Source organism: Candoia aspera, chromosome 4 (genome assembly GCF_035149785.1).
Source record: "Candoia aspera isolate rCanAsp1 chromosome 4, rCanAsp1.hap2, whole genome shotgun sequence".
In the NCBI taxonomy this organism is placed as follows: domain Eukaryota; kingdom Metazoa; phylum Chordata; class Lepidosauria; order Squamata; family Boidae; genus Candoia; species Candoia aspera.
Genome location: NC_086156.1, coordinates 113,439,723 through 113,451,987, shown reverse-complemented (window position 1 = coordinate 113,451,987; position 12,265 = coordinate 113,439,723). Strand labels below are relative to the sequence as shown.

At 40.3% G+C, this 12,265-nt stretch overlaps 1 protein-coding gene and 1 gene segment (V, D, J or C); both read right to left on the bottom strand.

Annotated features, from left to right (window-relative positions):
- The window catches only part of LOC134497167 (uncharacterized), a gene marked incomplete at its 3' end in the record, with an annotated part of 206,844 nt that overhangs the window by 53,979 nt on the left and 140,600 nt on the right, over positions 1-12,265 (bottom strand). The window lies entirely within an intron of this gene.
- On the bottom strand, positions 2,165-11,042 carry LOC134496110 (immunoglobulin heavy variable 3-48-like). The segment is given in 4 exon segments: positions 2,165-2,253; positions 2,785-2,826; positions 10,591-10,914; positions 10,997-11,042. Coding segments are annotated over 4 exon segments (501 nt in total).

The following is a 12,265-nucleotide window of genomic DNA, read 5'->3' as shown; positions in this document are numbered from 1 at the left end:
CCAAGCATAAACAATTACATGCTTAGACAGAGTAGGTTCAAAGTAAAGTAAAGGAATATCTTAATCATTTTATACAAGGTCCAGTTACATTTCCATTCAGAAAGGGTGAAATCTTTGTTTTTTTTTGTCTCCCCTAACTTAATTCACCATTAGCCCTATTGCTGCTAAGACCCGCATGTAGAAAGGGGAATTCCAGGCCTACCACATGACACCCAAAGAGATGGACCAGCTGTCATGAGTAAGGATGGCGAGCAGGGGGCTCCCATCCAGGCTGTAAAGCGCAGGCGTAGCACTGAGGAATTAGGTAGCCATTCCAAGAGACACAGATTGGGCCCACCTTAACCATTGGGGTATATATGTCTGGTTTTTTCCCACGCTTCTTCAGTTTGTTGGGATTTTCTGTTATGTGGCAGTAATAAAACACTAGAGACCTGTTCCTTGTCTCAGCGTGGTTCCTGGCTGTTAGGACACCAGCACACAGCAGTGCGCATAGCTCCCGGTCTTAAAGAAGGACGAAGAGAGAAAAGTGGAAGTGGGAGTGGAACAATCAGCTTCCTCTGAAACATGAAGAGAGGCATTATGGGTTGAACTCAATTTACATGCTAATGCACGTCCTAACGAGGAATGCTGGATTTGCTGGTATCTCCAACAATTTTGTGGCTTTGCCCCCCTTCCTCGGTGTCACACCACACCAAACTATTTGGGGTCTTAGAGCATCCTAATTTTATTACCTGGCTACATTGCTACGGCTAGCAGGGGAATATGGTTTGAAACATATTTAAAATTTCAAATACCTATATATGTGTTTGTTCATATGTCTGTGTTTGTGAGTGTGTGGGTATATGTATACAATATGTGTGTGTTTCCACATATGTGTGTGTGTGTGTGTGTATATATATATATATATATATAGAGAGAGAGAGAGAGAGAGAGAGATAAATATATACACAGACACAGAAACAAATGTAAAGAAAGAGCGACAGGGTGGATCTGGGTCTCAAGAGAGAATAAATGAAGGTTGAACTGCAAAATCAATAAAAGAATTAAGAATTCTAATGAATGAATCCAATTTTGTATTTCTAGAGAATTTTTGAGAGCAGAACTAGTGAGCACTTTTCCTTTGACATCTTTCAGGAGTTTTTCTTTAATTTTATTTTGTTTTAACTATTCTTTTTTTTTTTTTTTTTGCTGATATTTTCTGCTTTCCTCCCATCCAAATGGAAAACAGCTCCCACAATGCCCAGGCCAAGATATCTTCTTACTTTCTCTTGGCACTCAGGCAGCTTTCTCAGGTTCCTCTCAAGCCTCCAGGGAAAATCCAGCCTTCTGGGGCTGAGCTGACTTGCAGAGCGGCTCTGAGGAAGGGAAGGTTTAAGCCAGGCTTCAGACTCACTTCCTCCCACTGTGTCTCTCGCACAGTAATAGACTGCCGAGTCCTCCGTCTTCAGGCTGTTCATTTGCAAATAGAGTTGGCTTTTGGAGTTGTCCCTGGAGATGGTGAAGCGTCCCTTCACTTTGTCCGAGTACCTAATATCACTTGAACCAGGGTTTATGATGGACACCCATTCCAGGCCTTTCCCTGGAGCTTGTCTCACCCAGTGCATCCAATGGCTGCTGAAGGAGAACCCAGAGGCTTGGCAGGAGAGACGGAGGGACTCTCCAGGCCTTCTCACATCCCCTCCAGACTCCAGCAACTGGGCTGCAGATTGGACACCTAAAATTAAAGTTATTTTAATGAGTTCTCCTCTATACAAGAATTAAGATGGAAAGGACCGGAATATGATAGAAACAATTACCTCTGAGGACTGCTAGGAAGGACACCAAGTTCAGCCACAGGATCATTATTGCTCCCTCGAATGAATGGAGGGGAATTGACAGGTGAGGGTTTGGGAGACTGCAGGAACTTTGTTTTGGTGGGGGTAGCCTGAAGAGAGACACCCTTTGGCTCCTTTAAAGGGGAAATTGTGGCCTGATTTACATATTGCTCAGCATAAAAGAGCCCCTCGGGGCTTTGAGGTATATATTTATTTCAACACACCTTTCACACGTGGGACATAGAAGAAAGGGCAGCTTTACACTGGAATATTTAAAGCTTATGACAGAAGCTCCTATTTTCAAGTAAGGGTTTTAAGGTGACAGAAAGAAGTCAGGCATTGAAATTTCCTTAAATAGCGACGTTAGAGCCCGGACATGGCAAGGATGGCAGATCGGAGATCAGGATGGTGGCTCCACAGTGGTTCCCTTGACTACGTTCTTTGGAAGACACCGAAAATAAGTGAATGCAGACCAAGCCATAAGGCCCAATTTGTAAGACACATTTGAATTTTACATAAACATCCAAGTCTCAAAGGTGGAATATAAATAACTGGAAGCCTGTAGAATGTTTCTTCTTCGTTTGGTTTTTAACTCAGCAGCCGTACTGATTACAAATACTGGGGGTTTTTTGGGTTGCCATTTTTATGTTCTTATGTGTTATTAGCTGCCCAGAGTTAATTCATACTAAGACTCATAAAATTCCCTTTCCTACACTTATTCCATGGACTGAAAAACACAAATAAATGACATTGCATTTTCCAAACAATTCAGTTTGTTCTATATTAAGTGAAGCACATCGGTTCTCAACTCAGATGTGGCTTCATGGTGAGGAATGTAATCTCTTGGGATATTTAACTTTCTTGAGGTCTTTTCAGTGAACTCTTAGGAAAATAAGAGTAAATGTAATGATGCCCATGAAGTGAGACAAGGCCTGTAGACCCTTCCTTTGTTCCCCTCCCCCACTCCCACCCCACACATAGAGAAAGCCATTCAGTGTGACAACACTGCCCCCTGGTGTACAATGTGAGGAGGGGAGACAACTACTTAATTTTCCCAGGAGATTCTTGCCTTCAAAAATAGGAATTATGGCGAAGAGGAAATAAAGGATCTCCAGGAGATCTAAGCAGGTTTAGGGAGAAATCCAAAGCTGATCTTCCATTATATTGTAGCAACACCGGAACGGGGAACATGACACCACACATCACAAAGTCAAAAATCGATTTATAACCAACATGCTCCCAAATGGCTGAGAAACATAATCTCTTTCCCTTCTCCAAATTGGATTGCAAGAGATATGTGAAAATTGAGGGACTATCTTCTATCCGCTCTTAATTACTTTTTTTCCCCCTTTGGTTAAAGAGGTAGTCTATCCATTCACAGAATATACATTTCTCTCAAACAAGTTTGCGAGTTTGGGCAAGCCCTTCTATGGATCAAGACAGACATCTTTAATTATCCGTACATGGGACAAAGGGCAGTGTTCCATTGCCTCTTCCAGACAGGAAACAAAAAGGCTAGCACATCTGAGTTGGGAAGTTCACTACCCTGTCGCTTTCTTGACCTTTTGTTTTTTGTTTGTTTGTGTTTTGGAAAAAGTCCGAGTATATTAAATGGTGATTACTCCTTGAGGACCGATTCGTGAGCCACAGTAGTTGTATCCACCCCACTCACAAATTCAGACTCAGATCACATTAGGATGACATACACTGTCTTGGCTGATTGAGAAAGATAAATAACTCCCTTTGTATTCAGCCGAAAAATCAGTTTCTTCTGTATGTAAGAAATCAGCTCTGTTTTAAACTCAGACATGGCTTCATGTCTGAGGATTTAGTCTCTTGAGAAGTCAAATTATCCTGAGATTCTCTGAGGGAACCCTCGGAGCAAGTATCAGAAGATACAATCAACCTCAGAAATAAGATTATATTTGTGCCCACTTTTCTTATTTCCCTGCCCAAACCATCCCTCATGGCCACTGGGACTAAGTGTGCAAGTGCTACTCCCTTGTGGAAGTGATGAGGAAGAGAGGGCGTCATCAAACTCCCCAGGAAGATTCTTGTGTTCCAGGAGGGGAAGTGAACCTCAGAAAAAATGAAGGATCTCTAGGGGATTTAGAAGGTCTAGTAAGAAATCCAAAGCTGTTCTTCTCCTTCCTGATAGGAAATCCCTTTTGAAAAGTTACTCTATGACCGGTTGTATATTCTTTGGATGGGGGAATTCTTAGTTTTTCTCCTAAACTCAGGACAAGTCAGTGGTGCCATGGCCACTTCATGACTTGACTACTGCAACATGGTGTAGATGGGGCTGCCCTTGAACCTTACCCAGAAGCTTCAAATGGTCCGGAATGCAGCAGCACAGGCAGTGATAGGCTTGCATTTGTATACCTATGTACTATCTCTGCTTTGCCAGGTGCACTGGCTGCCCGTTGGATTCTGACAGCGATTCAAGGTGCCGTTCACTATCTACAGAGCCCTACGTGACATAAAGTCTGGTTACTTGAAGAACTGTCTGTCTCCCAGAGTGTCTGCCTGGGTGATCTGATCTGGAAGGGCTACCATGCTCAGGGTTCCTTCGATGAAAGAATGCCATTGATTGGGATCCCAGCAGTGCACTTCTTGATCACCACAGCTGCCCTCTGGAACTCGGTTTCCCCTGAGTTTCGAATGGCCCCCATCCTACTGGTGTTTGAAAGGTCCCTGAAGAACTGGCTTTTCACCCAGGTCCTTGGCAACTGTGATTGAAGCCCCTTGTTCTTGTTTTTCTTTGTTCCCATTTGGGAACAAGGCTCAGAACTGTCATCTCCTCTGAAGACACCCTTTCTACTTGCTCCATATTCAGAGGGATTATTGAGAATATTACCCTTTCTTATTTGCCATACATTAAATTACTATTGAGACAACTGTTTCTATCCTTTTAAGAACCTCTTTATCCCTCCTTCATTGCATGTAGGACCAGTGCTGTTTAATCTCTGCTTTAGCCTCATGGAAGCAGCAGAAGAAGGAGGCAAGTCACAGTTACAACCGCAGGTCTTACTTCAGCCATTGTCAGACCTTGTAGTGTGCTCTCTTTATGCCATTGCTCCCTCCTTCTGACTGTGGATGGACAGGTTCCCCACACCTTCAATTTAATTCATCCTCTATCCTCCCAACTCATTCCATTCCTTTCCTGGAGACTGTCTCACCCAGCTCATCTCATCGCTGCCTAAGGTGAAGCCTGAAGCTTGGCAGGAGAAACGGAGGGATTCTCCAGCTCTTTTTATATCCCCTCCAGATTCCACCTGCCTCAGCTCCATTTGGACATCTGGAAAGGAAATATTGAAATGCAGACTTTATCCATCTTGCTCCAGTCCATTAATTTCTACCATATAAGAGCCCTTTAGCTTCCATCTCTGGATGGATGAACCATTACCTTGGAAGGCTGCTAAAAGGGAAATGAGTTGGAGCAAAAGGATGATTTTCCTTTCTCAGTGTGTCAGAGAAGAAGTTCCAGGCAGCCTGGCTCTGGACCTGAAGCTACAGCTTGAGGAGGGAGGAGAAGGAGGTATATAAAGAGGAATTGTGTCAGTGCATTAACATACACTTCAGGATAAAAGAGAAGCAGAGCTTCTTGGTAGATGGCCTTGGTAGACTGGACACATTGATGAATCCCTGCCTCTCTGGCAGATAATCCCTGAATATATGGAATGTGTATTGCACAGTTTACATCTTTAGAACAATTAATAACGCTTTGATTTCCTACCTACTTCCAGGATATTGAATGATGATATCCCATTCCAGGATTTTATCTGAGTCCAGGCTCACCCCAATCACATTGCAAAGACTGTAGTTGAAATTGGAATGTTCAGGCCATATTAATAATTTTTATTTTCCCTCCAGCAAACTTTCTGATTCAACACCTATATGTCATGTTCCCGTTCCGATGTTTATGGTTCCTCGTAACGTTTCACATATCATATCTGCAGTTGCGTGCCTGCCTGGCCACGCTGGTAAATTTCCTTTGTGCTGACTTGTGATCTTCTGGAATGTATGTTTGGGTTATCTCTGCTGTTCAAGGTTACTTTCTCAGGCCGATTCTAACGGTTGCTAGCATCTGGGGTGGGTGGTTGCTATGCTAGCCTGAGGGGAGGGTTCGCAACGGGAGCAAGGCTTTTTAAGTTTGCATTTGGCGCGCTTTTGCTCATTCTCAGCTTTCTTCGTACTTTGCATACTATTCATTCAATAAATTAGTTTTCTCTAGTAATTACTGATGAGACTCCTTTTATTGGAATAGGCAATCATTACATAAAGCTGAGAATCTTTAATATCAGTCTGCTAGCATCCATCCAGTTTCCTTTGAGGAGTTTAATTAGCATATACACAAAATAAATCCCTCTCTTATGGAAGTAGAGGAAACAAACTGCAGCAAAATGATTGCATTTATCTTTGTCCTTTCATTCCACCTGCTATGCTCTATTGTAGATTGCTGGAAAATGGACACAGAAACACAAAGGTTAATTTTATAATCAATTAGATCTTGGTGAAATATATTGTATCCCCCAGTCAGATATACATTAGGTTTTCAAAAGCACTTTTTTCCTATCTGGAGACACTTATTCTTTTGTCCTAACAGGCAAGGCAGATTGGGAGATTATGGGAGGTCAAAGTGTGTGGGAACTTGAAGGGAAGAGATGGTGAATTGAGGACCACAGTGGAGTGAATAGTGGGCGTGTAGACCGACTCTTCATAATTCCTCTCTGGATAAGGAGACGACTTGAGATCACCCACATGTCCTCCAGACAGTGGCTCCTCATGACGAGGCCACAACACAGCAGTCTCCAGGAGGTTTAGCCCTCTGGGAGAAAAGGGAATCACCATCATTTTGCTCAAGCCACAGATGGCACCTTTGAAAGGACACCCAGTGTTCCCTAGTGTAACAGTGGTGATCGTTACAGATGGTCTAAGGGTAAAGATGGATCTGAAATAAGAGTTTGGAATTAATTATCTGAACCTTCCCCATAGGAATTTTTTTTAAATTATTGTAAAATTTTCTCTTGTAGAGGGAGCTGTAATTGCATTGAGTTTTTCACCAAAAATGGTGGAAATGATCAGCCTCAGAAGTGTCATCCCCTCTGAATACACCCTTTCTACTGGCTGCATATTCAGGGGGATTTTGCAGACCATCAGTGCCCCCTAGTGGAAAACTGGAGAAGATGAGGCAGAAGGCTTAACCCTCCAAGGAGATGCCTGTATTCTAATCGGGGAAGGGAGGTAGGAAGAAGTTACTGAGCTCCAGAAGACCAAACCAGGTCCAGTGAGAGAGGTGGGGATAGAATCATGGCTTGTAAGAATTAGGGCTGTGTAATAATTACATTCTTACAGCAACAAATAGGGAGAAGAAAATGATTATTAAAATCAAGGAAAATAATGAAGACTTAGTTGATAATAAAAGAATCAAAAAACCATTTTATATATATTTTTTCACACTTATATGAAAAACAAGAAATTTCCTTAGATAAAATTGAGGTATATTTTAATAAGCAAAATCTCCCCAAACTCTCAGAAACTCAACAAGTAGTAATTAGCAGTCCAATATCAAATCAGGACATAATAGAAGCTATAAAGAAACTCAAAAGCGGAAAAACACCCGGACCTGATGGTATATCGGCAGGATACTACAAACACTATATAGAACAAATTATAAACCCATTTAGAGATTTATTGAATTTGATTATATATGGATCAAAAATACCAGAGACATGGACTGAAGATAATATAACACTTATGCCAAAGGAAGGGCAAGACCCAACTCTAACTGAAAATTATAGACCAGTATAATTGTTAAATAATGACAACAAAAAAAATACTTCAATATTAGCAGAAAGGTTAAAAACAATTCTACAAGGAATTATTGATCAAGATCAATGTGGTTTTCTGACAAAAAGACAATTGAAAGTTAATCTATGACCCGTGATTGACATTTTGGAATATGCACAACATCATAACACTTGCCAAATAGCTTCAATATTTTTAAATGCTGAAAAAGCATTTGACAATTTGAACTGGTGTTTTATGATTAAAGTTTTAGAGAAAATGGAATTTGGGAAATCATTTCTGAAAGGGAATGAAGCAACATACTGACAAAGAACTAAGATTATAGTGAATGACAACTTGAGAGATAATTGCAAAATAGAAAAAGGAACGAGACAGGGATGCCCCCATTCACCTCTCTAATTTATTCTAGTCCTAGAAGTCCTGAATAGAGATATAAGAGGGGATGGTCAAGTAAAAGGAGTAAAAATTTTAAAAAACAAATTTATGAATTAAAAGCATTTGAAGATGACCTAGTATTCATACTACAAAATCCCCATTCTATAGAATATTTTTTGAAGAAATTAAAGGAATTTGGAGTGGCAGGATTTAAGATAATTAAACAAAAAGAAAAATGTTGAGTACAAACATGACTAAAAAACAACAAGAAATTTTAATAACTAAATCAGGTTTTAAAATAGAAAAAAAGATTAGCTACTTAGGAGTAATGTTATCAACAAATAATAATATATTATTTCAAAAGTATTATGGGAAAATTTGGAAAGAAATAAAAATTGATATGGAAAGATGGGGAAAATTACAACGATCTTTGCTCGGAAAGATATCCGTCATCAAAATGAAAGTATTACGGAAGATGCTATTTCTTTTCCAAACATTACCATCTCTAATCAATGAAATAATATTTAAAGTATGGCAAAAAGATATCTCAAATTTTATTTGGCAAGGAAAAAAAGGGAATTCAATTTAAATTATTACCAGATGCTAAAGAAAGAGGACGGTTGGGGTTACCAGATCTTAAATTGTACTTTGAAGCTTGTTGCTTTCTTTGGATAAGAGAATGGTTAACGTCAGAAAATCCAAACCTTCTACAGCGAGAGGGAAATGAACTTAGATGTGGGTGGCTGCATCTATTTGAAATGAAAAAGTAAAAATTAACAAGGAATTGAGAAATTGTACTATTAGAAAAGTATTATTCAGGGATCGGGAGAATTATAACAGTAGATTATTAAAAAACATACCAATGTGGATATCACCACAAGAAGATTTGCAATAAGGGAAAGTTTAGATGATAAGTTAAAATCGTTAAGATATAAAGATATAATCAAATATGAACAAGATACACCTATGTTAAAAACAAGAGAAGAAATAGAAGAGAAGGACACCGGTGTCATTCGTTCACATATATGCAGTTAAATGAACGATTTAAATGAGATAAAAATTTATATAAATTTAAAAAAGAAAAAAACATTCAAAAAACAGTTATATATAAATAATGAAAATATTATGACAATGATGTAGAAAATATTATTACAATTAAATCAAGGAGATGAACAGGTCAAAGAGTGTATGATTAATTGGGCAAGAAATTTTGGATATAATATTTTATTAGAGAACTGGGGAAAAATGTGGACAAAGGGATTAAAATTTACTTTGTGTTATCATTTATTGGAAAACTTGTATAAAATGATGTACAGATGGAACCTAACCCCACAAAAATATGCAAAATTGTATAGAAACGTTTCTAATGTATGTTGTAAATGTTCACAAAGGGAAGGAACATTTTACAAATCACTTTGACTTCTCCCACTTGGAATGCGAGAAATGCATGAAAATGAAGGGACAATCTTCTATCATCCCTAAATTTGTATATAATTTTGGATAAAGGAGATACACTATCCATTCACATAATATGGATTTTTTCTAAAGAATTTTGAAATTGTGGGCAATTCCTTATAGGAGTCAAGACAGGCGTGTTGAATAATTCTTACCTAAGATATAGGGCAAGGTTACATTTTATAAAAAAAAAACGAGCATTCCCATGTGGAAGTTCTGGTGTTGATATTCATAAATCACTGATCAAAAACGACAAGGTGAGACCATAGGAGTTATTTCAATATTTTTTTCCATTTAACTTTCCTGTTGAGCAAAGAGGCTGAGCGATTCCAACCTTTCTGCCACCCGGAAGTTACTGGGGAGGACGGCAGGTGGGGAGGCAATTTTCCTGAACCACCTAGAATATGAACTTCACTGGAACTGACTTGAAACCCCTGATCTACATTCCTTTGCTAAACTAAGTATTATAACACAACCACAATTAGGCTACCCTTGGCCTGACGTTTTTAGGCCTTATTTTCTGACTTCTGCCCCCCTCCTTGGTGTCACTCCACACCAAACTCTGGCAGGCCTTGCAGCATCCTGAATTTATTGCTACATTGCGACTGCCAGCAGAGGAAAATGATTGTAAACGTATTTAAACTTTCAAATGCATATTTTTGTGTGTGTGTCTCTGTGTGTGTACATGTATGTAGTACATCTATGGATAGAGGGAGAGAGGATATATAGACACAGAAACAAATGCACCCAAAGAGGGAGAGGGGCAGATCTGCGTCTCAAGAAAGAGGGTTGCGTCTTCCATAAATGAGGGTTGAACTTCAAAACCAATAAAAGAATGAAGACTTTTAATTACTGAATCAATAACGTATGTCCTGATACTTTTTGAGAGCAGAACTTGACAACAATTTCCCTTCGCTGTCTTTCAGGAGGGTACTGAGATTGGCCATTTTATTCCTATTCAAATGGAAAACAGCTCCCAGAATGCCCAGGCCAAGATCAGCTCTTCCTCCCTCTTGGCACTCAGGCAGCTTTCTCAGGTCCCTCTCAAGTCTCCTGGGAAAATCCAGCCTTCTGGGGCTAAGCTGACTTGCAGAGCAGCTGTGACCAAGGGAAGGTTTTTGCCAGGCTTCAGACTCACTTCCTCTCACTGTGTCCCTCGCACAGTAATAGACTGCCGAGTCCTCTGGCTTCAGGCTGTTCATTTGCAGATAGAGTTGGCTTTTGGAGTTGTCCCTGGAGATGGTGAAGCGTCCCTTGATTTTGTCCGAGTAGTAAGTACTGGAACCAGAACCAGAGCTTATGTATGCCACCCATTCCAGCCCTTTTCCAGGGGCCTGTCTCACCCAGCCCATGTAGTAGCTGCTGAAGCTGAATCCGGAGCCTTGGCAGGTGAGATGGAGGGACTCTCCAGGCCTTCTCACGTCCCCTCCGGACTCCACCAACTGGGCCTCTGACAGGACACCTAAAATAAAATTTGTTTTAATGAGCTCTCCTTTATGCAAGAATTAAAATGGAAAGAACCTGAATAGGAGGGAAACAATTACCTCTGAGGACTGCCAGTAAGGAAACCAAATTGAGCCACAGGATCATTTTTGCTCCCCTTAAAGAATAGAGGGGACTTGACAGGAAAGGATTCAGGAGAGGGCACAAACTTTGTGTTGGTGGGTGTAGCCTGAAAAGAGACACCCTGGGGCTCCTTTAAAGGGGAAATTGTGGCCTGATTTACATATCGCTCATCATAAAAGAGCCCCTCGGGGCTTTGAGGTATAGATTTAGTTCGACACACCTTTCACACATGGGACATAGATGAAAGGGCAGCTTTACACTGGAATAATTAAAGTCTCTGACAGATGCTCCTCAGTTAATGTATGGGTTTTAAGGCGACAGAAAGAAATCGGGCATTGAAATTTCCTCCAATAGGCATGTTACAGTCCGCAAATAAAGAGGATGGCACATCGGAGTTCAAAATGGTTGCTCCACAGTTGTTCCCTTGACCATGTTCTTTGGAAGAAACCACAATTAAGTCAATGCAGACCAAGCCATAAGGCCCAATTAATAGGCCACAGATCAATTTTACATACACAACCAAGTCTCAAAGTTGGAATATAAATCGTTGGAAGCCTGTATAATGTTTCTTAATGGATTGGTTTTTAACTTTGCAGCCATACCGATTACAAATATTGCAAGGTTTTTGGGTTGCCATTTTTATGGTCTTCTTATCTGTTTTTAACTGCCCAGTGTTAATTCATACTAAGACTCAAAAAACCCGCTCTCCTACACTTATTCCATGGACTGAGAAACAGAAATAAATGACTTTTCATTTTCCAAACACTTCAGTTTGTTCTATATTTAGCAAAGCACATCTGTTCTCAACTCAGATGTGGCCTCATGGTGAGGAATGTAATCTCCTGGGATGTTAAATTTCTTTGAATTGCCTTCAGTGATCTCTCAGGAAAATCAGAGTAAAAGTAATGATGCCTCCGAAGTGAGACAAGCCTGTGGACCCTTCCTTTGTTCCCCTCCCCCACCCCCACCCCCACCCCACACATATGCAAAGCTATTCCGTGTGACAACACTGCCCCCTGGTGGAAAACCTGAGGAGGGGAGGCAACTCCATAACTTGCCCAGAAGATTCTTGCAATAAGAAATGGTAATTAGAGCTCAGAAGAAATGAAAGATCTCCAGGGAACTTAAGCCGGTATAGGGAGAAATCCTATTTTTTTTTTACAAAATAGGAAATTCCTTTTGATGGGTTATTCTATGAGATACTGTATTTTCTTGAGGTTGTGAATTCTTATTTTTTTTTCTCCCCT